General features: G+C 51.0%; 13 protein-coding genes and 1 non-coding gene across 14 annotated transcripts; 8 read left to right on the top strand and 6 right to left on the bottom strand.

The window, feature by feature from the left end:
* Nucleotides 1-228: 228 nt before the first annotated feature.
* On the bottom strand, nt 229-2,319 carry BDP55DRAFT_696724 (amino acid permease; the record flags this gene model as incomplete). The annotated part of the gene is made up of 11 exons (XM_060577603.1): nt 229-413; nt 463-508; nt 564-763; nt 812-903; nt 965-1,207; nt 1,262-1,357; nt 1,412-1,577; nt 1,635-1,790; nt 1,845-1,914; nt 1,968-2,172; nt 2,228-2,319. 11 exons carry the CDS (start codon nt 2,317-2,319, stop codon nt 229-231), a joined length of 1,551 nt encoding a protein of 516 aa, XP_060425645.1.
* Nucleotides 2,320-3,035: 716 nt separating this feature from the next.
* On the bottom strand, nt 3,036-4,064 carry BDP55DRAFT_675594 (class II aldolase and Adducin domain-containing protein). Its single transcript, XM_060575756.1, has one exon. The coding sequence runs from the start codon at nt 3,883-3,885 to the stop codon at nt 3,100-3,102; it is 786 nt and encodes a 261-aa protein (XP_060425644.1). The 5' UTR covers nt 3,886-4,064; the 3' UTR covers nt 3,036-3,099.
* A 63-nt stretch (nt 4,065-4,127) lies between these two features.
* BDP55DRAFT_675593 (CheY-like superfamily) lies at nt 4,128-4,888 on the bottom strand. Its single transcript, XM_060575755.1, has one exon. The coding sequence runs from the start codon at nt 4,786-4,788 to the stop codon at nt 4,237-4,239; it is 552 nt and encodes a 183-aa protein (XP_060425643.1). The 5' UTR covers nt 4,789-4,888; the 3' UTR covers nt 4,128-4,236.
* A 139-nt stretch (nt 4,889-5,027) lies between these two features.
* On the top strand, nt 5,028-5,441 carry BDP55DRAFT_752605 (uncharacterized protein). Its single transcript, XM_060580672.1, has one exon. It carries the CDS (start codon nt 5,057-5,059, stop codon nt 5,417-5,419), a length of 363 nt encoding a protein of 120 aa, XP_060425642.1. The 5' UTR covers nt 5,028-5,056; the 3' UTR covers nt 5,420-5,441.
* A 428-nt stretch (nt 5,442-5,869) lies between these two features.
* BDP55DRAFT_675590 (AMP-binding enzyme) lies at nt 5,870-8,716 on the top strand. The gene is made up of 9 exons (XM_060575754.1): nt 5,870-6,269; nt 6,338-6,463; nt 6,520-7,030; nt 7,075-7,141; nt 7,194-7,250; nt 7,306-7,353; nt 7,412-8,025; nt 8,078-8,275; nt 8,330-8,716. The coding sequence occupies exons 1-9, from the start codon at nt 6,260-6,262 to the stop codon at nt 8,571-8,573; spliced, it is 1,875 nt and encodes a 624-aa protein (XP_060425641.1). The 5' UTR covers nt 5,870-6,259; the 3' UTR covers nt 8,574-8,716.
* Nucleotides 8,717-9,025: 309 nt separating this feature from the next.
* Nucleotides 9,026-10,591, top strand: BDP55DRAFT_560020 (family 71 glycosyltransferase; the record flags this gene model as incomplete). The annotated part of the gene is made up of 1 exon (XM_060569954.1): nt 9,026-10,591. The coding sequence occupies one exon, from the start codon at nt 9,026-9,028 to the stop codon at nt 10,589-10,591; it is 1,566 nt and encodes a 521-aa protein (XP_060425640.1).
* A 2,002-nt stretch (nt 10,592-12,593) lies between these two features.
* On the top strand, nt 12,594-13,919 carry BDP55DRAFT_560084 (peroxidase; the record flags this gene model as incomplete). Its single annotated transcript, XM_060569959.1, has 2 exons — nt 12,594-13,216; nt 13,274-13,919. 2 exons carry the CDS (start codon nt 12,594-12,596, stop codon nt 13,917-13,919), a joined length of 1,269 nt encoding a protein of 422 aa, XP_060425639.1.
* Nucleotides 13,920-14,416: 497 nt separating this feature from the next.
* Nucleotides 14,417-14,522, top strand: BDP55DRAFT_t270. The gene has a single exon. It is a non-coding gene; the product is annotated as a tRNA-Pro (tRNA).
* Nucleotides 14,523-14,673: 151 nt separating this feature from the next.
* On the bottom strand, nt 14,674-15,045 carry BDP55DRAFT_635701 (uncharacterized protein; the record flags this gene model as incomplete). Its single annotated transcript, XM_060572804.1, has 1 exon — nt 14,674-15,045. One exon carries the CDS (start codon nt 15,043-15,045, stop codon nt 14,674-14,676), a length of 372 nt encoding a protein of 123 aa, XP_060425638.1.
* Nucleotides 15,046-16,969: 1,924 nt separating this feature from the next.
* Nucleotides 16,970-18,289, top strand: BDP55DRAFT_771606 (uncharacterized protein; the record flags this gene model as incomplete). Its single annotated transcript, XM_060581114.1, has 6 exons — nt 16,970-17,040; nt 17,097-17,153; nt 17,289-17,462; nt 17,516-17,632; nt 17,693-17,845; nt 17,915-18,289. Exons 3-6 carry the CDS (start codon nt 17,397-17,399, stop codon nt 18,287-18,289), a joined length of 711 nt encoding a protein of 236 aa, XP_060425637.1. The 5' UTR covers nt 16,970-17,040; nt 17,097-17,153; nt 17,289-17,396.
* Nucleotides 18,290-19,319: 1,030 nt separating this feature from the next.
* On the bottom strand, nt 19,320-21,192 carry BDP55DRAFT_752597 (PAH-inducible cytochrome P450 monooxygenase PC-PAH 5; the record flags this gene model as incomplete). The annotated part of the gene is made up of 7 exons (XM_060580671.1): nt 19,320-19,649; nt 19,707-19,817; nt 19,864-20,190; nt 20,270-20,569; nt 20,607-20,825; nt 20,875-20,903; nt 20,955-21,192. 7 exons carry the CDS (start codon nt 21,190-21,192, stop codon nt 19,320-19,322), a joined length of 1,554 nt encoding a protein of 517 aa, XP_060425636.1.
* Nucleotides 21,193-21,772: 580 nt separating this feature from the next.
* Nucleotides 21,773-23,276, top strand: BDP55DRAFT_696718 (isoprenoid synthase domain-containing protein; the record flags this gene model as incomplete). The annotated part of the gene is made up of 5 exons (XM_060577602.1): nt 21,773-21,809; nt 22,076-22,360; nt 22,415-22,443; nt 22,511-22,761; nt 22,853-23,276. The coding sequence occupies 5 exons, from the start codon at nt 21,773-21,775 to the stop codon at nt 23,274-23,276; spliced, it is 1,026 nt and encodes a 341-aa protein (XP_060425635.1).
* A 331-nt stretch (nt 23,277-23,607) lies between these two features.
* On the top strand, nt 23,608-25,327 carry BDP55DRAFT_559973 (cytochrome P450; the record flags this gene model as incomplete). The annotated part of the gene is made up of 4 exons (XM_060569949.1): nt 23,608-23,836; nt 23,892-23,983; nt 24,041-25,078; nt 25,142-25,327. The coding sequence occupies 4 exons, from the start codon at nt 23,608-23,610 to the stop codon at nt 25,325-25,327; spliced, it is 1,545 nt and encodes a 514-aa protein (XP_060425634.1).
* Nucleotides 25,106-27,452, bottom strand: BDP55DRAFT_752591 (glycosyl hydrolase; the record flags this gene model as incomplete). Its single annotated transcript, XM_060580670.1, has 6 exons — nt 25,106-25,722; nt 25,815-26,287; nt 26,348-26,569; nt 26,634-27,044; nt 27,125-27,214; nt 27,287-27,452. The coding sequence occupies 6 exons, from the start codon at nt 27,450-27,452 to the stop codon at nt 25,417-25,419; spliced, it is 1,668 nt and encodes a 555-aa protein (XP_060425633.1). The 3' UTR covers nt 25,106-25,416.
* Between the last annotated feature and the right edge of the window lie 526 nt (nt 27,453-27,978).

Below are 27,978 nucleotides of genomic sequence, written 5' to 3'. Positions count from 1 at the left end.
ATAATCTCAAGTTGATCTTCCAGGACAGTTGGGTTATAGGGTACGACCAAATCGAAACCAATAGGCCATCGAAATAGTTTTTTCTACGCGGGTTGTGTGTAGAAGGGAACACATTGAGACGCGTTCCTGGCGGGGGAAACGGTCCTCGCTGACTCTGTCTACCTAAATACGGAGTAATTGGACTAATGGCAAAATTTATTTCTATTCGACTGAGAACTATGTCAAAGTTCACAACTTATTAAGTGGTGAGACGGCTATTCCTTTTGCAGAGTCTTGATCTTCGATAGGGTTTACTGTCGGCAACTCCTCCCCGAGGATCAGCTCAAATCTGGGACCATTGTACGTTTTTCTCTTGATCACCCAGAGTGTAACCGCGTAGACGATGAAAACCCCGATGAGGGCAGTTACGTAGTCTGCGGCATGTTAGATGCATGGGCATGGTACTAGTAGGTGGAGACTTACTCATGGTCGAAAGGTCAATGGGGATTGCTGGTGGGAAGCAAAAGAACTGTTGCAGTCTGCGTCAGCAACCTCTCATCATCTGAATGCATCTTTGTACTTACGACAGATGTTACAACTACAAAGAGAACCGATGTCCAATTTGTGAGATAGCCCATGAAGCCTCCACCCAAGGAGAAAACAGGTGGGTTATTTGTAACTAGCCTGCGCCCCCTGATCAGCAGAATCATGACGGGCATTGCGTAGGAAAGATTCAAGAACAATGTGCAGCTTGCGATGTACGCATTGAACGCCACTTCAGGACCTAGACGACGTCAGACATCGAGTCTCATGCGCGGATGATGAGACTTACCAAGGTAAAGAAGACCGAAAAGGATGTTGAAGATGGCTTGCACAACGATTGCGCGTACAGGAACATTCAGCTTGGGGTGAAGATGTGAGAGACTGCGCAAGGGCAAGGTTAACAACAGAGTTTTATGTGGTGGTGAGGTCAACGTGTGCTTACTATTTCGAAAATGGAGTTCCATTGTCTCGAGCCATAGACCAGACCAGGCGACTGCCCGACGTAACGCACCCGTTGGCGCCATTGACGAAACACAGGGCAACTGCGACGCTCAAAACAGTCGCGGCTGCTTTGCTCTTTGTAGCTTGTAATATCATCTCTGTCAGAGGACTTTGGGTGGGCGAGGAGAGTAGTACATCGATATCAACGGCACAGAAGAGCATCACGAGGATGAACGCAATTCCCCTACATCAACTGTCAGAATAACGAGACTGTATTCGTGAGTTTGTCTGTACTTACGTCGTACCACCAACAATCACAGCACCGACCATGGCTTGGGGGGCATCTTTGGATGGGCTAGGCATCTCCTCAACCATGTGCGCGACAGCATCAAACCTGCAGCAATGTTAGCCTCGCTGCTGTAATGCAACAGTGAGATCCAGGACAAACCCAATCAGGCTGAGGGCAGACTGAAGAAGTCCAAGCATCCAAGCGGTACCATCGCTCCATCCGGTTGTATTAGAGAAATTCGTGAAGACAAACTCGGCGTCTGTCTTTGGGGAGGTTGCAAGAAGCACGATGCTGATCACGACGACACTGAGCAAGGACCAGTACACTTGAAAAGATTAGCAATCCGTCAGATGTACTTAGTCTCTAGTCATTGATTACTTACGCGCTCCTTCATTCCAGCGGTTGAGGATTGGGTACGCAAAAATGTTCAAGAAGACCCCAATGATGGACACAGCAACGAACATCAGGTATGTGCTCCATTGTGTGATCTCGTAGGAACCGCCAGAAGCTGCGACAGCTGCTGCGGCCAGGAATCGAGCTGTAGCTGGAGTGAGCAAAGCCATTCATATGGTTGATGATAATCAATTCGTACCTCCAAAATACGCAGCTGTAGTATTCAGTGTTAGCCAGCCAGCGATGTTGACCCATCCAACGAAGAAGCTCTGGTGCATGTTAGCATCTGATTTGCAGCTGGGCTGCGAGGAAGAGGGTTTACCGTCAGCTTCCTCCACTTCTTCGTCGAAAGTGCATAAGCGTAGTGATACTGTCCACCAGCTGTTGGATAGAGTGATGCAAGCTCTCCAACGCTGGCACTGAGAGCGATGTTGCAAATGACACAGAAGATGAAGCCGTACACAAATGACACTGACCCACCCGAGGGCATCACCAGCCCAATGGACCCAGCTAGAGAAATCCAAGTACTTTGAGAGTTAGTAACAGGATTGAAAAGTGTAGGACGACAAGTTCATGACTAACTTGAGGATAGCAAAGGCCATGCCAATCATGGTGATTTTGGAGAACCGCTTCTGCAGGTGGCCATGTTGGCCATCCGCTGGTGGTGTGGCCATGGTGACAGCAGAGTTTCAATCTAGTGAACTGGAGGTAAAAACAAGGGCGTGCGCAAAAGAAGGTGATACTCTCATGTCCTCTTATGGTCGTTGAAGGCTGTTTCACTTGTACATCTCAGTGTCGCACCGATGATAACAATGCAGGTGATAAGAAGAGACGTCTTTACGCTTAATAACATGCCAACAAACAGCAACAGGATTATCCTCTCGGGTAGCTGCGAAGCTGCGAGTAATGACGGTGGTCTACCAACACGCTATCCCCGAAGTGGTAGTCTTAAGCAAAGGAAAAGATGAACCCCACGGCCGGCTGTGGATCGGAGACGCAGCTGTGGAGGTCTATCAGCCGATCACCCCGCATACGATGATAACGGTTACGGACCCAAGTTGTGTTAATGCCGGCACCTGTTTCCGCTGCGAACTGTCGACTTGGCTATCGAAGAATGGTGTTATTCCCTGAGCACACCCTTTCTCTGACTTCGTGCCTCTCGTTTGATAAATCTTCATTACGATCCCTAGATGTGAGACACATTGTTAACTAAGGTAGGCAGAGTTGCTGCTCTCCATGACTTGGTAGGCTGTTCGGTAGGCTGTCCGGTAGGCTGTTCTACTGTCCGGGCTCTTAAGTCAAGTGCGTGCATAGAGCGATTGGTACCTGGTCACGCCGGTCAAGTTTGGTCGATCGCACGGCGCCCCATCGGCCTTGGACAACGGCCGCTCTTCAATTTAACGAAACAGACTCGAATCAATTCAATGCCATAGTCCGCTCAATTTTGTCTTGATTCAGAGCAATTTCTTATACACCTCGTTGCATTCGATCTCCTGAACCCATAAGTTCCACGGTCGCATTAATGACCACTGTGTCGTCTTGTCAGAAGCCATGCACTCTTCGTGACTTAGAGTCCTCACGCCGCCAGCGATTCCAGTGACACCTTGAAGCATTAAAGCCGTAGTTTGTATACTTGCGTTCTTCTGCGTATACACTGCCCGCATCACAGCCAGCTCGATGGCCTCGGCGACGACCGTAAAACCATGTCCGCGCATCAACGCCACATTATTACCATCATCAAAGTGCTTTGCCAAGTGGGCGCCCATGTTCTCGCTGCGTACAAGTAGGTCATGAACGTCGCCGTCCTCCATGTGGTCTGCAGTATCAAACACCGGCAAGCCTTTGGCGCCTAAGAATCCGCACATGTGGCTGACAGCTCTGAGCGGAACACCGGATATCGTGTAGGGTACCACAGCCTCGGAGTGACTATGGACCACCGCGTTGATCTTTGGGTGCCGCTTGTAAATTTCCGAGTGGATTCGCCGCTCCGCAAAGCCCGGAGGCGACTCCGCGTCGTGGGGCTCAGCATCGCCGACCCTATAAGCGACAAGATCTCCGATGTCTGACACTTGGGCTGGAGCAACGTTGCGAGACATGACGAATATGTCAGGGTCTAGAGGATAGCGGAAAGATAGGTGACCGTAGGCATCGACGACTTGATGGAGGTGAAGAATGTGAGAGCCATCGATCAGTTTACTGAACAGCTTTCGTAGGTCATCGGTGTGAGGGAGAGAAGCCATTCCAGCGAGATGTATGGTTTTGCCAACGATTGCACAAGAACGTAACAGGTTGTGCAGCGTTATCTTGATTTCTTGATGGCCGCTGGACTTGAGAAAGGTCGGAAATGTCGCGAGTGCCGGGTGCTCAGACAGAAGCAGCTGATCGACGGGCCGATGACGGGATTCCAAATCTGGCGGGGTACGAGCACCAACTCGATGCGGGGTCATCGAGGGGGTTAGTTTCTTGGGCCTTTTTCGGTCTAAGCACAGAGGATCTTGATGTTATTTATTTCTTAATTACGTGAATCTGCTGGGCTGATTTCAGCTGCAATAGTTGACTTGATGAAACTGATTTTTCCTTCCTTTTCAGTCTCACGATGTTTCTGCTGACCTTTTGGTAACTAGACCTAGCTCAACAAAAAGACGTTCTAAGCCCTCTGCCTTGCAAGGTTTCTGAATCGAGGCATCAAACCCAAGACTGCGTGTCCTCTCCATGTCTACCGCCATCGGTATGCCAGCAGCCATCACTACAATGTAGCATGGTTTCAGACTGTTTTCGGTTTCGAATGCGCGAATGAGTCTTGTGGCATGCAAACCATCTATGACGGGCATGGAGGGCTGCATCAAGATGCACTGATATGTCTGGTGCCCTTTCTTGTATGCTTCGAAAGCTTCCTGGCCGTTGCATGCGAACTCGTACACGCAATTGTGACTTAATTTGTCTATCTGCCTGCCGATGACCTTTCTCATCACTTGATTGTGCTCGGCTACAAGGATGTTGATTGATGGCATGCCTGTTGCTGCCGCTGTGATGGGAACGCTATATATCTGAGCTGAGCTTGAGAGATCCGATTGCTCTGTGCCCAAGTCTTCTAGTGGAGGTGTTCCATTCTTTGGCAGGGATTCTTCGCTGAGGGACGCCATGTCGGCAAAGCAGTTACCTGAATGACTTGCAGCAACTGTCTTCGGTAGTAAGCGAAATGGTGAGAATGGGTAGGTTGGGAAGTGTCGCAATCGATTTCCTATATCAGGAAAACGTTGACGGAGCAAAAAGTCACTACTTAACTCTTCTCAAGACTAGATTATGTGCGGTGAGAAGCCTGCTGCCTGCTTGGCTTCTCGCCTCTCGCTTACTTGAGGCGCAGTATTTCCAGTCTACTGATGTGGATGCAGGTTCACAAGAGCCCTTACAATGAAGTTTACGTCCTGGTTAGCTATCATGATACGGTTCCAAGCAACGATCATGGCCATCGTATGCTCACAGGCCCATATTACTGGGAAATGTCAAGACGGGGTTTCTCAACTTGAGCCAGGCGCGCCCGAAGCCGACTCCGTCAAGGGCGTGGAACCACACATTTATGGGGCCGTCTTACGGGATCGGGTTGAAAATCGCGGCAAGGGCCCCGGAACCAACAAGCCCTGGCACCAAGAAATGACGAGGTTTGTTGCCGGCTTCGAACTCAAGTCATCTCTCACGGACTCTCCGCGCGGACTTCGGGGTTCGGCTATTCCGTCCTTCCTCGTTCTCGCAACGTTCCAGAAGCTCTATCCTTGAAGCTCAGACTCGTGTTGAGATGCGTCTCCCAATGAGACCGTCGTAAACACGAGACACGTCCAAACTTTGTTCTCCTTACCTGGCCTTTTGTCAAGGCAGTGTGCCGGGCCTCTGTCTGCTCTCTCTCAGTTGAGTGGAATGCGAATGGCTGGGCGCCTCGAACAAATGAACTCTGCCAAATTCAAACCCCCGAAGCCACTTCCCCGCGTCCCTCTTCTCCAATAATACTGGGTTTCCGCTAGGGTACCTTACAGCGTAGTTCAATGACGCCCAGTTCTGGGGTAACGCACTTGGTGGGACTACGTGACACCCCTAGATCCATTTTCGCTTCGCCTCGCATGAAAAGCATCTGCCGGCTGTTCGTTTCGGGATCTGGTGGGACAAGGGAAGGGTAAAGACTGGGGGAAGCTTGGAGCTCGGGTGCTCGGTCAAGCAGCAGTAGTGAAGCACGGCAGATCGGTAAAAATCCCAAACGACAAACCCCCAAAACTGCTTCTCCAAAGGCACCTTTTGCGTTTATTTTTGAAGTCCGACTCCGTGACCTCGGTAAGCTGGCCAGCACCTTGGTATTTGGGTAGCCCCACGTTCCCCAAGGATCCAGCTCCATATCTCGGGCCTGACGACGGCATAGGTTCATTGTTGAAACCCCAACCTTCTCAAGAAGTTATCTGCGCAGCTTTTCACGTAGATATCGTCATTGTATCGCAAAAGCCTCGCCACATATCAGTGATCATCGGGAATTGGAATCGCTGTGCCAAGCTGCAGCTACTGGAGTTCGATTGAGGGTAGAGCTAAGAACGTTCGGACAGTCTCCAAAATTAAGGCGAAGAAACGGGAACCATGGCACTAGGTAAGATTACCTTAATCGCGACCACTGAACACCGCCATAACCATGAACGCGCGCTCACTCGATAGCAGTCACTGCCGCAGCGCTGGCTGGCAGCATGGCCTCCAGCATGTACGTAGATGCCAAATACCACATCTCCAAGGACTTCAAGGCCATTAGAGGTCGACGAACGATGACAAAATTTGTTGAAAACTCGAGTAAGAAAAGCCGGAGCCTGTTCGAAACTTGTACGATAGACTGACCAATGATTCAGTCAAGAACAGCCGTGTTTCTCCCTATTACTTCTTCGAAGAAGCGGTCCAGAAGCATCCGTACGATGAAGCCATCTGGACGCGAAGCGGCAGCGTGTCGTGGAAGTTGACCTACGACCGAGCGAACCAGTATGCACAGATGTTCTTGTCGCAAGGGGTCAGGCCTGGGGACTTCGTTGCGATTCTCATGCAAAACTCGCCCGACTTTGCGTTCGCCTGGGTTGGACTACTTGCCATTGGCGCGGCGCCCGCCATGATTAACTACAACCTTGTGGGCAAAGCCCTTCTCGGCTGCATCGAAATCAGCACCGCCAAGCTCGTAGTGGTGGACGGAAGCCCTGAGATTGCCGCCAAGTACAACGACGTTCAGACCGAGTTGGACCTCAAAGGCGTCAAAGTCGTCAACATTGGGGAGGAGAGGGAAAGAATATACCAGATGGATCCCATTCGACCGAGAGACGAGCTCAGGAAGAAATTGACGCCAGCTGATGCAATGGCCATGTTCTACACAAGGTAAGCTCATCGAAGTCGGGTCTTGACTTATCTGACAACTGCAGTGGGACTACCGGCCTACCAAAGGCTGTCGTCATGCCTGCCGCTGCTGCAGGTAGCCTTGCATTGTCCGTGAGTAGATGATCCGCTTTCTGCCTTCCTCCGGCTTTCTAATCATGTCCAGAATGACCTTGGCTTGCATCCGACAAACGGCGGCAATGAGAGATGCTACATTTGCATGGTAAGTGGATGCGCCTATGCTGTGATAATCACACTCTCTAACTAGATGAGTATAGCCGTACTATCACGGGACTGGTGGTATTACCATGATATCCCAGATTTTGGTGAGAAATTCCCATTATGCGCTACTCCACCAGCGAGTCCTGGTTTAACACGATATAGTCCGGTTCCACAGTCTGCATGGCGCCCAAGTTCAGTGTCTCGAACTTCTGGCAAGATGTCCGTGACTCCCACGCGACTTGGTTCGTCTACGTTGGAGAGACTCTTCGATACCTCTTGGCCTCGCCGCCCTCGCCGCGCGACAAAGACCACAATATCCATGCCGTCTTCGGCAACGGATGCCGACCCGATGTATGGAAACGCTTCCAGGAGAGGTTCGGCATCGACACGATCTGCGAATTCTACAACAGCACCGAGGGCGCATTGGGGCTTCGAAACCTCTCTCGGGGAGACTTCTTTGCGAATGCTCTTGGTCACCACGGGCTTCTGCTCCGACTCAAGTACAGAAACATGGTGGTACCTGTAGAGATTGATGCGGAGACCGGTAACATCAAGCGAGATCCAAAGACTGGACTCGCCTTGCGCGCATCATATGAGGTCGGTGGAGAGATCCTGGTTGAGCATCCAGGAGAACGAGCATTCCCGGGGTACTTCAACAATGAGGACGCCACCAACAAGAAGTTTGTCCGCGATATCCTGAAGAAGGGAGATTGCTTCTATCGGACTGGAGACTCATTACGGCGCGATACTGAAGGCAGATGGTTCTTCCTTGACCGGTAAGTGTCAGAAATATCGCACTCCCGGCTGCACCTACTAACACAAATCCAGTCTAGGTGACACGTATCGCTGGAAAGGAGAGAACGTCTCGACTGCGGAAGTCTCAGAGGTCCTTGGCAGCTATCCGGGCGTCAACGAGGCAGTCGTCTACGGCGTCCAGCTTCCCGGCCATGATGGTAAAGCTGGCGCGGCAGCCCTCGACATCGCTGCGGATCAGAAGGGGTCGTTTAACTATACCGACTTCCTCAGGTGAATAGACTCGGCCTCAAGGTTTCGCAGGCATCAAGACTGACTTGTTAACAGTTTCGCCCGATCAAAGCTGCCAAGATACGCTGTGCCAGTCTTCATCCGACTCTTGAATGAGGGAACGGCGACGCACAACAATAAGCAGAACAAGGTGCCGCTGAAAAATGAGGGCGTTGATCCAAGCAAGATCCAAGGGGGTGATCAACTGTTGTGGATCGAGAAGCACGGGAAAGGCAACACATATGTCCCATTCACTCAGGATGACTGGAACAACCTCGGTATGGGCAAGGCTAAGCTGTAATTGTTCTAGAGAGGCACATCGTGTAGATAAACGGTGTGATGAGGAGTCACACGAATGCTCAAAATGTCTGAAAAGTAACCCCATGTTACCTTACTAAAGATTCTTGTCGATCTCGGGGAACTTACCAAAACCGACCACTTTATGCGACAAGGCAAGTCCCGTCTATCTATCGCACGGTAGGATGTGACGAACCCCGCACGACGCAATCACGCAGCAAGGTCCTGGTGCGCGGGGGAACACCCCTGCTCGGTTCACATGGAGATCAGCACGAAATGGGATGGCTGGGACCGAGGCCGGCAAAAGACAAACAAGATGAGGTGAACCATGGGAATCCCTTGATCTGGATGTCGCGTCCAGAGGTTCCAGTTGATATGAGCAGCGTATCCCTAGAGATGACCGTTTCTTTGGTCCACTATTCCTCTCAAGTCTGAAGTCCGTGGTTCATCGTCAATATGGCCGGCATCAAGAGAACACGCATCATTTTTGCGCTGGTCATCACTGTCATTCTGATTCTACTGTTCAAGAAGGGCGACGCGAATCCCCAAACATCACAATGGACACCCAATTCACCACCAGAGCAGCCACTGGGCGGCTCGCCCATCACTCTCGACATCCCTCCAGATCACATCGAGGTACCCATCATCGACAACAATCTCGAGTTCCAGCCGCCGCCAATCGAGTCGCACGTCCTCCCCGACGCACATAAGCTCGCAACAGCCGACGACTTCATCCCCCACTTTGCTGCCGTGACTAGTATCAAGGGCATCTCCCAGCGGGAAGCCCGCGCATCATGTACCTGGCCAGCGGACATGTATGTCGATTTTCAATTCTCCGACTCTCTGCCGTGGGTTATTGAAGAACGGCCGGTGCTTGAAATTGAGCTGCGCAGACGCGAGTGGCATGATTTCGTCAAAAGCGGCATGATCCCATACGCACGCGTCAAGGATCGTTTTTCCGGGCGAGGGCTGGTCATAGTCGCAGGCAACGCCGACACGGTGATGCGCGTCAAAGTGATCTTGCGGCAGCTGAAGAGGCTTGGGTCGACAATCGCCATTGAGATTCACTACTGGGACACCGAGATGAACATGGGCGCTATGGCATATCTCAATGCCCTCTATGAGCCAATATACTACAACGACTTATCCAAGGATCATAATATCGTGCATATCAAGAAGGATGGGATCTTTGGGATCAACTATCAGCTGAAGACTGCCGCACTGCTCAACTCGCGTTGGGCTGAGCCTCTGCTGCTAGACTCCGACAACATTCCCATGATCGACCCGTCAACTCTCTACGACTCGATTCAGTACACAGAATACCACTCCGTATTCTGGCCCGACATCGCTCGCACGCGCCCTCAAAACCCCGCCTGGGCCATTTTCAATACGCCATGCCGAATGGCCGAGCACGAGCAGGAGAGCGGACAACTTCTGGTCAACAAACAGCGCTTCTGGTACCATCTCCAACTTGCCTCTTGGCTCAACAACGAGCAGGGGAAATACTACAACGAGATCCTGCTGGGCGACAAGGACATGTTCCGCTTCGCGTGGCACGCTCTGCGGACAATGTTTGGAAAGCCCAAGAAATGGGTCACGAGTGTCGGAACGGAGAATGATGGGTTCTACTGCGGGCATTCGTTCGCGCAGCACCACCCAGACGATGGCCGCGTCGCCTTCCTCCATGGAGGGCTTGTCAAGACTGCATCTCTCGAAGTCATGAGGTGGAATCGGGACATTAAGGGCGGATATCTACGGCATTACAAGAGGGCGCTGAGCGAAGAGAGTCCCGAGGTGAATGTCAACGTCGCCATCAAATTCGATGGCGCTACATACATGCCTCAGCATTCTGAAAAGTTTGTAGCCGCTCAATGCACCGATATGTTTGATGTCCAGGCTAGAGACTTGAACGAGATTCTACCTGGGGTCGAGCAGACGTTCCGCGAAATCGGTGGGTACTGGCAGCTGGACCAAGAAGATGCGACCAAGCTGGGGCAGTTTGGATCTTTACCTGCCAGCTGAAGTCCGAGACGTTACGGCTTGCCAGACAGAACAAACAGAACCACGAGGAAACTAGACTTGTGTGCTGCCCCTGACGATCCTCGACGGGCCGATGGCTCCCAACCTAGCGCCAGGCGCCAGCAAGGAGAGGGGGGTCAAAGACACCGAAAAAAGGACAAAGAAGGTTTAGTGCCGTTGCCGCCGTCTTCTCGGGTTCAGAAACGTTCTCTTGCAGGAACACTTAAAGACCAACACGAGGAAGCAGGATGCCGCTCGGTCAGCTCGCCCAGACCGAGGTCCAGAGTAAGGCTCGAAGGCTTCGAGCTTATTCTATCAGCTTGTGTCTGACCAGTCGAAGCCGGCCCGATGTCAGCAGCCCTCCTCGGACGAGGCGTGTCAGTGTCATGCGGGAACGAGGGCATTTCGATTGTCAGAAAAGCTTGGCATGACAAGTCAAGAGAGCGAGGAAATTGCAAGGCTGAATAAAGAAGAGGGTGTTGAGTGATTCGGTCTTCACTACAGAAAGGCACGATACTGATGTCAGAACATGAGGAATTGCTTGCGCGTCCAATCTGCCAGGCGGCGACTTGCACTCCCACTTCACGTCGATGCGTGTCCATACGTTCACGAGACACGACCAATCTAGCAGGGGGGAAACGTAAAGGAAATCCCTGTACCAAAAGATCCTCTACTATTACGAGTTAGAAATAGCATCTCAATTATTGGACGATCCAGCTGGTTGGCGCGCCATCCGAGCGTTGAAAGTTTCTTAGACAGCATCGGACGACAAGAAACGTCCATCCACCTCACGAGTCACATAGGAAAACAAGCTCAACGGTGGTCGTGTTCAGAGTATTAGGGTCTTCTGTGCCATCCCACCTGATGTTTCAGGGGAACTTAGCAGCCAAGCCGTGCCGTCGCACGCTAGAAGCAGCATTGGATTAGCGTCGGGATTGTGCAGGATACGGGATGCAACGCTAAAGCAACTCTCTCCTTTGTGGGATTGCGACTCGCTTCATTACCCCTGAACAACAGTAACTCTGCTCTAACTCGGTCAAAGTAAGTTACTCGAAGGGGAAAAGTGGTCTCACCCGTAGATCGGATCTGGATTAGAGCCAGTACGAAGATGGGAGCTAAGAAATGTTATGCGTCTGAACCCGCGTTCTGTTCCTGGCACATCTCTCAAGGTCGGATGATGGGTGCATCGATACGAAGCACGGCGACAGACATTGGCAGACTGCCAGACATGGTGCAAGTGAGTCCATGTCCGCACGTAATTCAAGATGAACAACTCTTACTGACTATTGACGTTCGTTTGCAGCAAACCTCGACAGTAATACTAATACCCCAGATAATAGAGCAAGGGAAACAATGCCTAGCAAGTGGTATCTCGACGTGGTATTAGTCGGCACACAGACCTCTTTGTTTCCTCCTGGTCAACGCCTCGCTCACCGCTGTAGCAACCACCGTCTTGCCCCGGTCTGGCTATCCAATCACCATCAACACGATTCTCGTCCGACTCTTCAAGGCTTCGTGGAGGCGGAGCAAAAGTGCACAAGGTAGCGCTTGGACTGAAGCAACTCCTACTCGGTTGACACGGCCCAATACGAGGCTACCAACGACTGACAGCAGATGAGAAGGAGGAAAAGCAAGTCTTCACTACAACGTCGACGGCGCCGAGACGCCCCGGAACTAACCAACGCGACTGGAGACTCCTCATCTCCACAGTCAGCGTTCAAGCTGTACGATGGCTTCTTTTGCCAAGAATAGATTCGCAGGGAAGAGAGCACGGCCTCCCGGGCTTGGAAGCTATCGATGAGGATATAATGAACCCATGATGCCCAGTCTCTAGCACTTGGCTCATCAGGATACGCCTCATCATCTCCTTCGTCTCTAACATTCTTTCTCGATTCTATAGAATCATCCTTTCGTTCTACCACTTCGGCATACAGTAATACACTCTGCCTAGACCACTCTCTATCAACTTCTTTTCTTCCAGATACACAACTATTTCGAACTCATCATGCGTGTGTCAACTTTCCTCACCACCGCCCTCGCGGCCACACCCATCGTTGCCTACCCCGGCATGAAGAATACATTTGCCGAGATCCGCTCCCGCGCCGATGTAGACGGTAACGGCGCCGACGACGGTGACTCCAACGAGCTCATTGGCGACCTTATCACCCTCGACGACTCCAAGCTCACCGCCGTCGGCAGCAGCGTCAAAAAGCTCCTCACCGGTTTCGATAAGCCCGAGAGCGACGACGCCTACCCAACCGTCGGAAGATCTGGCACTCTCGCACCAAAAGGCTCCGCAGCTTGCGCTGCTGACACCTGCTGCATCTGGAAGTATATCGCCAACGATCTTCAGGGTACCTTCAGAGGCCGGTCCGGCCGTTGCACCGACTTCGCCCGTGCTGCCGTCCGCCTGGGCTTCCACGATGCTGGCGGTTGGTCCAAGGGTACCGGCAATCTTGGTGGAGCTGACGGCTCTATCATCCTTGCTTCCGAGGAGATGTCCCGCGGCGAGAACCATGGTCTTGAGGAGATCGTTGCCCAGACACAGGTCTGGTTCGACCGGTATAAGCAGTTCGGAATCGGAATGGCCGATCTCATTCAGTTCTCGGCAACTGTAGCCACTGTCGTGTAAGTCCATCTAGGCCCTTGGTCTGCCAATCTGAGCATGAACTGATCTCATGATAGCTGCCCCTTGGGTCCCCGCATCCGCACATACGTCGGCCGCAAGGACTCGTCCGTCCCGGCTCCTAACAACCTTCTTCCTCCCGTCACCGGCTCTGCCGATTTCTTGATCGAGCTCTTTGAGAACAAGACCATTAAGCCCCACGGCCTCACCGCACTCATCGGTGCCCACACCACCAGCCAGCAGCGCTTCGTGGACCCCAGCCGCGCCGGCGACCCGCAAGACAGCACCCCCGGTGTCTGGGACGTCAAGTTCTACAAGGAGACCCTCGGATCAGCCCCAGCTCGTGTCTTCAAGTTCGCCAGCGATGTCGTTCTCTCCAAGGATTCCCGCATCAGCGCCGAGTTCCAAGCGTTCGCCGGCCAAGGTGGACAGTCTCACTGGAACGAGGACTACGCTCGCGAGTACATCCGTCTCTCTCTTCTTGGTGTCTTCAACATCAACGACTTGACTGAGTGCACCAAGGCCCTGCCTCCTCGCACCGGAAGCACCTTCAATGCTCCCGACCAGGCTGTTTTGGACAAGTGGCTCGCTACCAAGGACCGTCTTAACAACATTGCCGACCAGCTGAGGAACGGTGGCGACATCAACGGTATGATTGCCTCTGTTATGAGCTGGCTGAAGGGAGTCTTCCACTTCAGGTGGTAAGCATCTTCTGGTTCTCATCCTGTCATGTTCGGGACATAGTCACATAGAGGCGTTCGGGTCTATTTATTGGTATACAAAAACCGCCGTATCCGGCAACAGTAGATACAAACCACATAATGTCTATATCTAATCTAAACCACACTTGGTTTCCATGAAAGTAGCAGGCCGTTTGTCATAGTTGTACCATGCCATCGTGCTTCTCCTTGTCGATTTGTGCCCTGTCGGCAGAGAAGGAGGTATCCAAGACACTTGGTCTCAATGATAGTCCTTGAACTATAAGTTATAGCACTGTCTTTGACCAGACATTTAAGCTAGCGCTCTGTCCCCCGCAATCTAGGCACACGTTACTCTCGTGTAGACGAAACGTCTGGTGAGTGCCCCCATCGTGACCCGCTCCAACTCCACAGACGCACAACTCGTCTCCCACCAGCTTTCTTGAGCAAAACTGCGGCGCACTCTGAACATCCAGAACATTGTACGATGCTTCAGGATCACTAGCCCTGGTGGTCTAGCGGTATGATTCTTCCTTAGGGCTTCAATTAGATTTTCGAGTCTTAACAGCCAGATTGGAAGAGGTCCCAGGTTCGAATCCTGGCCAGGGCCTATCTTTTAGCTTCTGTAAGCTTCTCCCGCAGCCATCTGGCCTTTTTGCTCATGGTAGTCAGTTACCAGAGCTTTTGAACTATCTAGACAGATTTTCAACCTGTATCTCGGACAGACGCATCAATATGAGTAATTTCTACTATTGAAATCTCTAACGCTGAACAATCTTAATACAGAATTTAAACAAAAGTAATGTGCTATACTCCGGATCCAAATTTCTTGCAATAGGCAAATGCATGTCTATCATGGTGTCATGATCACTTAGGAACACAGACGCAATTGGCCGAGTTGTTCCCTTTACACGAGGATCCGCCACGTTTCTGTAGGCCTCATAATCAGGATTGACACCTACGAAGAGTAGAAACGCCAAGAAGGCTTGATAAATACTACTCACCATTCCTTGCTTGCCGCAAACATCATTACAAATCGCAACGGAGTCGCAACCTTCTCCAGGCGTCTGAGGTAACGCATTCGCGAAGTAGGCAAGAGCCATCAACAGCGTAGCGTACGGAATGGTCTTCATGTTCGTTGAAAAGCTGTTGAACCGGATCAAGATGATGATTAATATGCGAACTGTGACTCTAGTCGGCTCTTTTTGAAGTGGATGGTCTGATCGTAGATCTTAGAGTTGTGGAGTGCTAAGCATTGTTTTCATTTGGGGAAGCTAAGTAGATATTTATCCAGGTTCCATACTCGCATCCACGCAGACGGTCAGAAAGCGAACGCGGTATTCAGCGCAGTCATGCTGGCCATGTCATCATGTCATGTTTCGGAAGACGGGTTGACTCATGTTGTGCAGACGGCAGGCCATCGATTGATTCGTGCCCCGGACTTTCCTGTGTCGTCTCAAGAAGTGAAACAAGCTTGAAGTTCACCTCGTATTCTGGAAAGCTTAAGATCACCGGTGATCCAAACTGCCGGAAATCTGCCATACCAGTAATGACCTGGCATCTCAATTGTCGCCCTAGTGTATCTGCACTGGGTTTGACTTGAACACTGAGAGCCTTTGTAGGGCTGTGATTGTTTGAAGATGTCGCCGGTCATCCGCACAGGTCGTAGCCCACTGGATTCGGATTTGCCTCCCTCGCTTTCAGAAAAGGCTGCTGTTGAATTTCTTGAATCATGTGCAGAATTGATTACGACTTGGTTGTTTCGAATGAACCGATGAAACTGCGAATACCCACGGGGTCGAATATCCACCAGCCCGACCCTACGAGGACTTCTAGCCCTTTTGAGGCTTCCGAATTCAAGGCTGAATACCGTAGTAGCCCACTAAAAACTTACTTGCGCTCTGCTTATTTAGGTATCATGCGTTGGAACAAGAGGAAATTGGAGAGGGAGAGATAGTTCGATGGATGAGAAGGCAAGTTGAGGTTTTGGAGCAATGTAGAGTCATTAACATTAGCAAGAGTCAATACCTGACTTTAACCGACATCCCCATAAAAGACTCAGCATGAAAGTTGAAATCCATAGAGTTTTCTAAACCCTCGTGCCTCCGTCAGTGCTGTGAGCAAAGGTTATATTTCGAGCTCTATGAAATTGTCCCAACTTGAGGGGAAAAAGCCTAGTGTTTATGCGAGGGAAAGTATGATAAGGGTGAGATTCCACTCGCTGCCTGCATATCTGTAACTCCGGACATGATGTGAGCTACATTTGTTTGCTCGTGTCCGCTAGTTATTCATTACAAAAGTCCCATCTTAAACACTCAACTAGCAAGTTGCCGGCCAACAGTGACCCAATCGGCATCGTCGGCTCACCTATACAAATGGGGCGTCTTCAAGGCTCGATATTCTCTCAACTGCCTGCGGGTTTCAGGTCTCGATTTAGTGTTGGAGGAACTTTGGTGTTGCCAGCGATCTAGAAGTCTTGACACCTGCTCCTTTTGTATTCACTCTCGAGAAACTAGATGCGGCGCAGTCACGCCTAGGCTCAGGGGAAAGCCTCTGCACTCAACGCCGCCTCGGAAAGAACCTAGATGCAGCCTTGCAACGGCCCTGGTTCCGGCGAACCGAGAGGGCGGCTCAGCAACAATCTGGGGATTGTTGCTGACCAGGGGGTCTATACCAAAGTTCCAATATTTTCCGTCCGTCGCGTGACCCCGTACAACATTGCAGAGATTCTGAATGGTTTTCAATGTTCTTGAAAAAGGTTGACAGGAGTTGAGCGGAAGGCATATCGAAATAGCATACATGTAGTCTTCAAGAGTTAATACTGAGTTTGCTTCCTTCACATGAGGCCCGGCATAGTCTAATCGAAATGCTCGCAGAGCATCTCGCCGCATAAAAACAAGCTTATATGCTTAAACGAATTTAACTCCTGTTCGATAATTCAGGTGGGTCGCTCATCTCCCCATGCCTCTGGCTATAAAGCGAAAACCGAAGTCCGATAGGTCCAGGGTTCATTGACTTTCCACCAGTTACAGGCGTTCAATCCCACACCCAATTGAGGATTTTTAGGAACTAGGTGCCGAGTAGAAGGTGGTGGAAGTTGAAAATTCAAATGATCAAAGCAGAAATTGGTATGAGCGAAATCACATGTGACCCTCTCAATGCTAACGAGATTTGGCCGTTGTAGGCCCACAGCATGAATTTGTCCTCGCCAGAGGGCGTAACAATGCTTGTCGTGATGCAGGTAAGCTCCCGTTTAACACCAAAGTTCTATTCTTCGGCGACTACTACGCGATTTCTCTGAGCTTCCCTAAGGAAAGATCCTTATGACAAAGCCGAGGCCTTCGAGTTTCGTTGACAAACAGAGCGACATAAACAGTTGAGGCCATCTCGCTCAAGTCAACAGCAATTCTTGGAACATCGAGCCCACTCCAACTCTCTTCCCTAGTCCAGCATTTTCCACCAGTGTTCGCGCTTAACATTCATCATGAAGATCTCTACTGTTCTTCTCGGCCTAGTCGCAACTGTGGCCTCGTCGGCCATCCCCAGCGAGGTGAGTACCCAAGAAGCCGATGATTTGAGTGATGACTGACGTGAACGGCCTAGCCTCGCGGTGTTGAAGTCCAATACGCGCCCCTACCTTTTCCAATTGGCCAGGCCGGATGGGTTGGGGTCTTGGAGGAGGGAGGCCCTGTGGTTGAGGTCTGGGGATCCGACCTACTCGTAAGACAATCTCTTTTCTCTCGTGGTACCAATCTTTCTCCTTACTTATAGCATTCTTAGGATATTGAAGCCAAGGTTCAGGAGGCGCACAGCGCGTCCATCTTCAACGGCACTGTCGATGTTGAAGGCATTCCCGCTACCCCTGAGGTTGCCACAGCCTTCTACAATGAAGCCCAGAACCGCCAAAACGCAAAGCGATCCCTTGAGAAGAGAGTACGTTACACGTTCCATGTCCTAAATCTCCACAGTCACTAGCAAAACACTAACGTTGTGATGTTCAAGGCTCCCCATTGCTTCGAGAAATGGGGTAAAGTAGATGGCTTCCAGGTCAACACTGGCGTGAACAATTTGCGCGCCGTCAACGGAGGTTGCAAGGTCAGAGCGCGCCAGTGTATTCGCACCCAGTGTGTCGGTGAAGCGGCAATCGCTCTTTGTAACGACAACTATTACGATCTCGAGGTCTCATGCGGTCACGTTGCCGATCTTGCGCAGGCTATCGCCCACGACTGCATCTGGGTGGACATTTGCTTTGACCCAAAGCAGCCAGCCCATACCTGCAAGACTTGGTCCGCTGGCCAGAACTTTGACGGCAGTCACAACGTGATTGTTGGCAACTGTGGTGCTGTCAGCTCTAGTGGCCAGCCTGTCAAGGCTTAGAGATTCTGTGAAAGCCATCATGCCATGGTGGATTACTTCAGTACGCGGGCTTCGCTGGCAAACGTTCCAAGCCTGTGGAACATTCTTTCCAGCCGCTTTGATTCTTTCTTGAATACCTAAATACATCATCGCAAAAGTATGATATAGGAAAGCATTTACTGTTTGCAGACCCAACAAGTATTTAGCCACCTGATGATCTAATTGAAGCAGGCGCCTTTGGCATCTCCGGTGGCTGAAGCACAGTTTGCCTCAAAGTCAAATGCCGGGCCTCTTATCTCTACGGAAGGATCCAGATAGGACATCGTATCAGCTCGTAGACGTCAACAGGGGCTCGTCTTTCCAGTCGGCAGACTACCCTTCCAATTCGTGACCCCGGTATGATCAAAAGTTCCTCAACTCTGTATACTATGATGGGTTTTGGCACTTGTTGCGCCTCTGTTTGAGATCATTATGCCTTACGAATGGCATGTAGTCGCATTGCGTCTGACCTTGCGTCTGACTTGGTTGACAGAAATCCCTTTCGGGAATGTTGAACGCTCCCTGGGGACTTCGGGGCCCGCGCTCCATGGGATGCCGGTTTTCCGGTCGAGGTCTTGTCGTGCAAATCCGTGTAGGTCAAATGCGAACCTGGAGTTGAACATTTGCAGAGCATGCACAGTCAATTCTAAGTCTCATATGTTCCTGCAGGAACTTTTGTTAATCGATGACATTGGCGACGAGGCAGTGCTAGATTGACTCCTGCCGGCGAGGACCTCGGTTTCAACTGGGTTCGATGACGGACCACCCAACGTGGTACATGGATCATCATCTCTGGCATTACAGTAGAGCTTTGATATGGGGCACTAGGTACTATGACCTGGGCGTGATGAAGCAAGCATGAAGACCAGATCTACCTGCATCAAACGATTCCGAGGTCATCGGGAAGGCAAGGGCCCAGGATTACAGCTCGTGCAGTAGTTGGTTCATCTTCACTGAATAGCATAAGTTGGTACGAATGATATGCACAAAAGTGTGTGTCGTCTAATTTTATCTACTCTGTGACTGGAGTTACATAGCATCTTAAATGACCCTTGAACAACGCAAGCCCAACATCAATCCAGTCGAAGTCGTCGTCATTTGTCCCATCTAAGCTCAGGTCGAAGCGACGGAAGAGGTTTGCGTACGCAAGATACAACTCGCACCATGCCAAGTTGATCCCGAGACAGCTGCGCGGTCCCTTGGAGAATGGGACGAAATAACGATCAAGCCTTTGTTTCGCAGCCTCGTCTGCTACAAGCCATCGCTCCGGGGTGTACTGATCAGGGTTCTCAAATGCCCATGGATGTTGCATGGGAAATAGAACCCCCATGCTCACAATCGTCTAGGAGTCGTGTCAATCCTCTGGTTATTGCATTCTCTGTATTAGGTCGAAACTCACGTTTCCTGGGACTTCTGCCCCGCCAATTTTTGCTCCATGGGGAGGCACGAGCCTAGAATTTTCAGATGTGGTTGTTGGTGCCATCCGTAGTGCTTCCTTAATGACCGATGTCTGCCTTCATGTTAGCTTCAATCAAGAGTGGTGGCGAGATACTCACCAAATAAGGCAGTTTCTCCAGCTGTTGTGCCGTTGGTGTAGGGCCTTTCAAATCTGGCCATACTTCCTTCAGCTCTGTCTTCAACCTCGCATACTTCTCAGGGTGCTTGCACAGGTGATAGGTGCCAAGCGTCATAGTTGCTCCGGTTGTATCAGTGCCGGCGATGACAAGAGCAATGGCCTCTTCCATCAACGACGCACGAGAAGGCGGAGGCCTGGACAGGCTGTAGTTTTCTGGATCTGTGAGTGCGCCGTAGATCATTGGGGTCTCATCTGGACTGGGCTTCCCGACATTGGCCCTGATGTTGTCAATTTGTTCCGCGAACATCTGACAGCAAGATACTTGTTAGCCGGACTTCTCACGGATTTGAATGTCCATTCTTATAGGGCCTAGATAGCGAACGCACGTTTTTCATCTGCGCGAATGCCACGCCGCTCTTGAAGAACGTAAGGCCAACCCACTCTGGCACCCAGAGGATGAGCTGCCTCACTAGCCAGAAGTGCTTAAACACCATGAACCAAGCGACGATACTTTCCATGGACTCCAGAATCGGGCTATGGAAGTCTTCATGCTCGAAACAAGCTGCTGATTTTCCAAAACAGATGGACGTGATTGTCTCCAGGCCAATGCACCGAAATGCGAGACTCATGTTGACAGAAACGCCCCCTTCGTAATGTTTGACCAAGTTTGAACAGAACTTGTTAATCTGAACGTACGGTCAACGAAGAATCCTACGGGTACACATAGTATATGCTTGCGTTTTCTTGTATAAGTTGCTCTCGGTTGTAAACAGAACTCTTGGAGAAGAATGGATGGAGGATGTCCTTGCGATTCTTGTTGTCTTGGTGTTTGACAAAGGTGACGGTGGCACCGTCGCCGCCTAGAAGAGCGTACATGAACGGATCTTTGTCGAACTTGGTGCGATAGATTCCAGAGTATGCGTCAGGATGGTTGAAGTGAAGCTATCGCCATGAGTGACCATGCGTTCAACGAGACGTCAGATTTGCTTACCCGGTTCGGCCCAATTCTAACAATGTCGCCTGTACACAGAGGTCAGAAGAATAAACAACCCCGGAGTCTCATTTAACTACCATATTTGGCATGCAGATCGACACAAATATGATGCATCGATCTATTGACAATAGTCTGCTGATATGTCGACCACCAGCTACTGGCTGCGGCTAGTCGTGGGCCTGGGAACTTGGAGAGTGGGTGGAAATAAACGTTGCGAATGCATTCTCCAAGCCAGAACAAGGCCCAAAGGCTGGTAGCAAATATGATACCAGACTTCAGAGCGTCCAGCGCGAGATTGGTATGGTTCCAAGTCATTGTAAGATGGTGTATGATGGTGTTTGATCAGAGTGTCCCAACAGAAAAGCTCAAGAAGCAAGATAGCGCAATGCAGTAGCAATAGGCGATCCGAAATCCAATAATTCAGCTATATATGAGAGCTCCCTAGCGTTAGGAGGTAAAGTAAGGTCTGAAATATTTCCTATCAGGGACGATTCGTTGTAAACGCAATACAAGCCCCCTCCCCCTACGATACTACGTTGGAGGCCATGTAAACAAAAGTACCTGGCAGTTGTGACCCAAGCCTGCTTATCAGCCACCCCTACGTTTCGGGTCACGTCCAAGAAACTCAAATGTTGCTATTCTGCAAGATCCATTCCATTTTAATATGACTTGGGCATGGGTCTTTGGCCCCTGCAAGACTCTATGGTACGCTGTCCCGTAGTTTAGCCATACCTTTGACGACCTCACTCATGGCTCAGTGGCCTACGGTCGTAAGGGTCCTGGTAGTACATGAGCTCGAGGATATAAGAGGGTCAAAATTCAACTACTAACGGTAAAGGCCCTTCATGCAACACTACACAACAAATCAAGAAAACCAAATTATCAAATCACCAAAATGCCTTCGTCAAAGTTGAGCGTATCCTCTGTCAACGGTAAGCTCACCGCCCATCGTCTTATCACGCCATATTACACTCTTCTCATACTCCTACAGGGAGCATTTGCGGCCCGGAGAATCTGAAAGATGTTTCACAGATTGCTTACGCCTACGATTGGCTCCACGATGCTCCGTATTTGGATCCCAAGACTTCTCTACTCCCGTTGGCCGGCTACGAGCGGCTTCAACAATGCCGTACTCCTTCTACTGACGAAGAAGACGAGCCTACTGATGTTAATGGTTTCGATATCTTTCCCGTTCGAGCCGGTCTGCCTTGGCCGACGGGATTTCCCAAGGCACGCCAGAGCCGCCACTGGGAGGCCGGACTGAGAATCTCTTCAGAGCTCCTGGAGCTTTTCAGCACTGATTCCAGCATGTTCACCGCCGTCAAGCTTAATGGCAGGTCGCTTGCCAGAATTGCGTCTCACGAACTTTTACTGCCGGAAGAGGACCGGTTCACCAAGTTTGCCACGTACCTGTTCCCCGAAGCCGACAAGGAGAGAACCCGCCTTCTCGCAGCCACCATTGTGTTCATTGTCATCTTTGATGGTAAGTGACAATGCATAACTGTGTGTACTTCATAATCGCTGAACTGTCTCACAGACTCGTGGGAGATGCATAGCGAGGACAAGGTACACATCCCATTCCCGGAATAATACTAGGTCCTTGCACTGAGTGAGTATTGACCTTGAAATTTAGCTTGGCGTGGTTCGTGATGATTTTCTCCGCCGCCTGGAGTCCAACGGAGAGAAAGAAAAGTCCAAGTCCGAACTGCAGTCCCTCATCGGTTACGTTGTGGACGGTCTCAAAAGTCACGACAAGATCGCCGGCAACGGAGGCCAGGAGGTCATTGACCGACTCGCGGACTTTTGTCGACATGTCCCGCCCCAGTCAAACTTCGCCAGCCTGGCAGACTACTTATCCTACCGCAAAATTGATGCGGGTGTCCCGTAAGTTCAACATTCATGTCCTTTCAAGTGCCGCGCACTTCTCCTCATCACAAAAGGCCCGACCCGCATCTAACAATCAATTGTTTGCAAGGTATATCTTGGCATGTGTGAAGTTCTCGCTAGAGTCCAATGTTGAAATTGAGGACCCCAAGATGACCAGGATCCTCCGTCTTGTAAGCGATCACGTGTCGCTAGTCAACGACCTGGCATCTTTCGACAAGGAGCTGAAGGCGCTTGAGGACGACAAGGTCTGCTACATGATCAATGCGGTCGACGTCGTGCGTCGTCTGCTTGGATTAGCTACCTATTCTGCCGCCAAGGCCGTCACTTACAGCGTGCAGCTGGAAGTGGAGGCTCAGATGGAGGAGGAGCTGGAAAGGCTTGCCAAAGAAAGAATCTTGTCCCCCAAGGAGGAGCAGTTTGTTTCCGCTGCATTGACCATGACGGCGGGGAACCTATTCTATTCCGTTGTAACTTCCAGATATGGTGGTGAGGCTGCCAAGATTGATGTCTAACGACAGACATGGCCCAAAAGGCGATTGCGGAGCGCGTATGAGTCGGGGAGTTACATCGGTCCAAATATAGGCTTTTGAGATATGTCTACAATACAACGGTTCTGCGTGGATATGCAGGGTCATCAGTGCTACAGTACCAAAAGTGCCTCCCAAGGATCTACCCTATCCCCCCTTCGCGTGGCTGTGAAAGTACACAACTCTATAGGATTATTTCATTACCGATACTCCCCGAGCGAATCATAAAGTGTCTATATCATGATGTCTTGATTCGTCTCGAATCGGCAACTAACAACTTGGCGCGCGCTTCTTGCACGGACACGAAAACCGCGTAATGTCTTTTCCAAGCCTGCTTCTCACTCCTTTTCAAGTGCTTTCGAGCCACTGGCTCTCAGCCTGCCTGTTATTCTTTGTTATTCGTGCTGTCTGTCGTCGCTATGCTAGAAGTCTCAGGAACATTCCTGCAGTCAACTTCCTTGCAACTGTGAGTCGTTGGAACAAGATCCTCCAAGTGTTGTCAACTCGCGCTGAGAGGAACTTGTTAGAAGCACATAGGAAGCTTGGTAAGTCCTTAGACAAAGTTTAACGTCGTTTACTTGTTGAAGCTCAATGATGTAGGTCCCATCGTCCGCATCGCCCACAATGAAGTCTCGATTGCAGATCCAGCAGCTATTCCCATCATCTTTGACAACGAACAGAGATTCGTCAAGGTAAGGTCGCATCCCGCAAAGACCTCTCTACGCTTCAAACCCACCAACACGAACAAGACAGACTGGTATTACATGTTTGGTTTCCCAACACCAGACGACGCCAACCTCTTCTCCGTAATAGATGCAGTCGAACATAAGCGCATGAAGCGCAATGTTGCCTCAGCCTTCTCCATGTCTGCCCTCATGGCCTTGGAAGAATTTGTCGACTCGACTGTGACGTTATTCATCCAGTGTATGGATGAGCTCGCCATATCGCCTTCAGTCCCGCCATCACAGCGCAAGGCTCCGATCAACGTGGTGGAGTGGTTCCAGTGGTACGCCTTTGACGTTGTAGGCGAGCTGAGCTTCTCGCGCCGTCTCGGTTTCCTCGACAGCAAGTCCGATGTGGGCAAGATGACAAAAGTGCTCGATAGCTTCATCCAGTACGCATCTACGGTAGCCATGATGCCAGAACTGCACAAATTCCTTCTCGGAAACCCGTTGGTGGCCTATTTCCTGAGCTCCCCGGCGCTGGTTATCTCGGACGTTACCAAGCAGGAGATGGACAGGCGTGAAGCGGATCCGGATGCAGTGCACGTCGACATCATGGATAAGATCATCCAGTCTCAGAAGAGGATTGGAACTCAGGAGTTTCCGCACAGCGAAATCTTCCAGCATGCCGTGGTCAACCTATCCGGTGGCTCGGACACGACCGGCATCGCCATGGACTCCTTGATTTACCACCTCCTCAAGAACCAACCGGCCTACGAAAAGCTTCAGGCGGAGATAGACCAAGCCGCGGTCAAAGGTAAACTATCGGACCCGCCAAAGTACAGCGAGATAAATCACCAAACCATGCCATACCTCGCGGCATGCATCAAAGAAGCTTTCCGCATTCACCCACCCGTCACCACTACCCTTCCGCGCCATGTGCCACCCGGCGGAGCCTACATCTGCGGCCGCTTCTTTCCGGGCGGTACCAGAGTGAGTGTCTCGCCCTTTGTCGTGGCAAGAGACAAGACCCTCTTTGGGGAAGATTCGGATGCGTTTCGACCGGAGCGTTGGCTCGAGTGTTCACCGGAAAGAGCCTTTGAAATGGAAAATGGTTGTCTGCATGTAGGTTGCTCCCCTAACATTGATTCCCTTTTTCGACACAGATCACTTCTAACTACGACATAGTTCTCTCATGGGGCGCGTATCTGTCTAGGACGCCACATTGCCGTCATGGAAATTTGTAAGGTCATGGCTGCGCTACTAAGACGTTTCCGTCTGGAGCTTGCTGCCCCGGACGAAGAATGGGATGTGCGCACGTACAACCTGCCGAAGCCAAAGTCTCTCAACGTCTGGATATTTCGTAGAGAATAATACAGCGTCTTGATTTGTTGAGCAGCGATCAAGAGCATCACGACTAATGACTCTGCTTGCCATGAACTCAGAAAGCTTATGACTTCTCACTAACGATCATAATCTCCAATCTCTTCCTCGTAATACCTCTCCTCAACTCTCGTGAACCCAACTTTCGGCCCATCAACGGGCCATGGCTCACCTTCCCCGGTAGCAAACAACGCAAAAGACGCGCCAGTGAACACATAAAACCCCGTTGGCGCAAAAGCCTGCCATTTTGACTCAATCTCTGTGACATACGTCGGTTCGTCATTGCCAAAGCTGTATCCCAAGTGATATGCTAATGGTTCGGCCCGAATATGGAACCTGAGCCCGCCCTTGAGCGGAGACGACGAGTTGAGAGGCCGTTGCCAGTACTGTTGTGGAATCCATGTCAGCATACCCTCGTCGTTCCATCTGTTTGAGCCTCAGCCCAGCGGAGAGAACCCAATGGTAAACAAAAACTCACATCAACAGTCCCGTTCCTCCTAACCTCCGTAAACAAACAAACCCCCCCAACATCATCACATCCCTTAACACCAACATCCTGATGCTGAAACTCACTCAAATAACTCGCCACACCAACCCTCATCCTCTGCCCCAACAGCCCCTCAAATCCAAGCAGTTCCGCAGAAAACGTCATGTTCAGCGATGTCTGCTTCCGTAGTACCGCCGCGGGGTGATCCCGGTCACTTAGACCAAAGACATTGGGCTTGAAGACTAGACGCCCGTTGTAGATATCGTACGATTTGACGTACGGCGTCCGGAGCTGGTACCATGATGGATCTAGCTCTTTTCCAGAGAAGTCGTCCATCCAAGGGTCGGGCGTGTTCTTGGGTCCCGTCTTGGGGCCTACTTCTTCGCTGAGGAGAATGGGATTGCCGTTGTTGATGAAAGGCCAGTCGTTTTCCCATGTTACTTCTGCAAGGAACGTCTCGCGGCCTACAAACGACACGTTAGCTCTCATATGGTAGGAGCATGTACCTTGAGAATCGAACATACCTAGAGGCGAGCTCCCATTCACATTCCGCCTCGCAATGAACGAAGCAAACCACTTCCCATCAGCAGCCTCCACAAATGTCGCATGCCCCGTCGATTGCACAGTCAAATTCTTGGCCCCCCATTGTCCGTTATACATGAGAGGATTATGCGGACATGGCTCAAACGGCCCAGACGGCGACTTACTTCTCGCAATCGAGGCGCGGTGCAATTCATCGGTGCCGCCTATCACTCACGTCAGTCTCATACAAACAACCAGACGCAAAGTAGCACATGGCAAAAGACTCACCCTCAGCAATAAGCAAATAATACCAACCCCCTCTCAAAAACATCTTGGGCCCCTCAGGTCTAGCCGTCGCATTCCTCTCCAACGTCCCGTTCCAAAGACTCTTATACCCATCGCCCACGCACTTCCCACTCGAAACTGAGACCTCACACTGCGCAATCCCCCAAAGCCTCTCTTTATTATTATTCGGCGCCATCAGATTCAAATACGTCCTCCCTGTCGCCGGATCATGGAATAACTCTGGGTCGATGCCCCACGGCTCCGCCCACACGGGGTCGGACCAACTCACAAGATCCGGAGAGGAGATGAACCATACACGCGGCCAGACGCGGGCTGTGGGGTCGTAAGTCCAACGCGTCATGCCGGAGAGGTAGAATTTGCCGTGGAAGTGGGTTAGGCTTGGGGCCCAGGCGCCTGCAAGGTGGTGTTAGGGATATGATTGAGATTGAGAAACAGCCGTTACCGGGGTTCGTGTGAGAGGATTGGAGGTATACTACCAGCTCCGGTTGGGACGCCGTAGAGTTGAAGCTGCTCTGGCCTCGTCAAGGCGTGTGAAACGAGCGTCCACTTCGACAAGTCCTTGCCTATCCACCCTGTATCAGCATGTTGTAGTGACAACACTTTAAAGGTGCGATGGGTATTGTTGTTGATCTTACTGTGATATATCGGCATCCCAGGCCAATACTCAAAGGACGAAGTAGCAATGTAATAATCATCCCCCACACGGAGGATCGCAGGATCAGGGTTGAAACCCGAGACGATGGGGTTCCAAATCGCCCAGGCTGGCGCGAGCAATACGGACAGCGCGAATAGCAGACGCATGGCGGCGAGCATCATTGTGGTATTGTCTCTACCCCGGATGAAATGCCGTTGTATTGATGCAACGGGTCATTGTGCTATTTAATGATCGCATCTCGGTGCCGATAAGGTTTTATCGTGACATTGGTGTGGCTGATTGGCACATCTTGGCGTGGCCGGCGTATTGTCCGGAGCGGATCCCGGGCGGACGCCGGCCGTCTACCGGAGAAAGGGCCGAACAGCACCTTGTGTCTCTCGAGCCCAGCCAATGGTCAAACCCCAAAACCATGTATCAGTATTTGGCCGACATACACGTTGCATGCCACTCGGAGTTTATGTCAAATGTTGATCTTGATGAATTTGATTGCTCCCAATTCTCTTACTATGGTATATCAGACTCCGACCTTTGCACTACCACCCCCACCCTAGTCACAGCCTCGAAATGTTCTGGTATTCTTCAGAATCAGGATGGCTATGCACTAGCCTTCCCATCTGATCTTGAAGTCCTTCAAATGGTAGACGCCAGGCCCGCCACCAAAACGCACACAAA

The sequence above is a fragment of the Colletotrichum godetiae genome, assembly GCF_030913485.1.
Source record: "Colletotrichum godetiae strain CBS 193.32 chromosome Unknown BDP55scaffold_45, whole genome shotgun sequence".
In the NCBI taxonomy this organism is placed as follows: Eukaryota; Fungi; Ascomycota; class Sordariomycetes; order Glomerellales; family Glomerellaceae; genus Colletotrichum; species Colletotrichum godetiae.
Note: the sequence above shows the minus strand (reverse complement) of the source record. Positions and strands in the feature narration are given on the sequence as shown.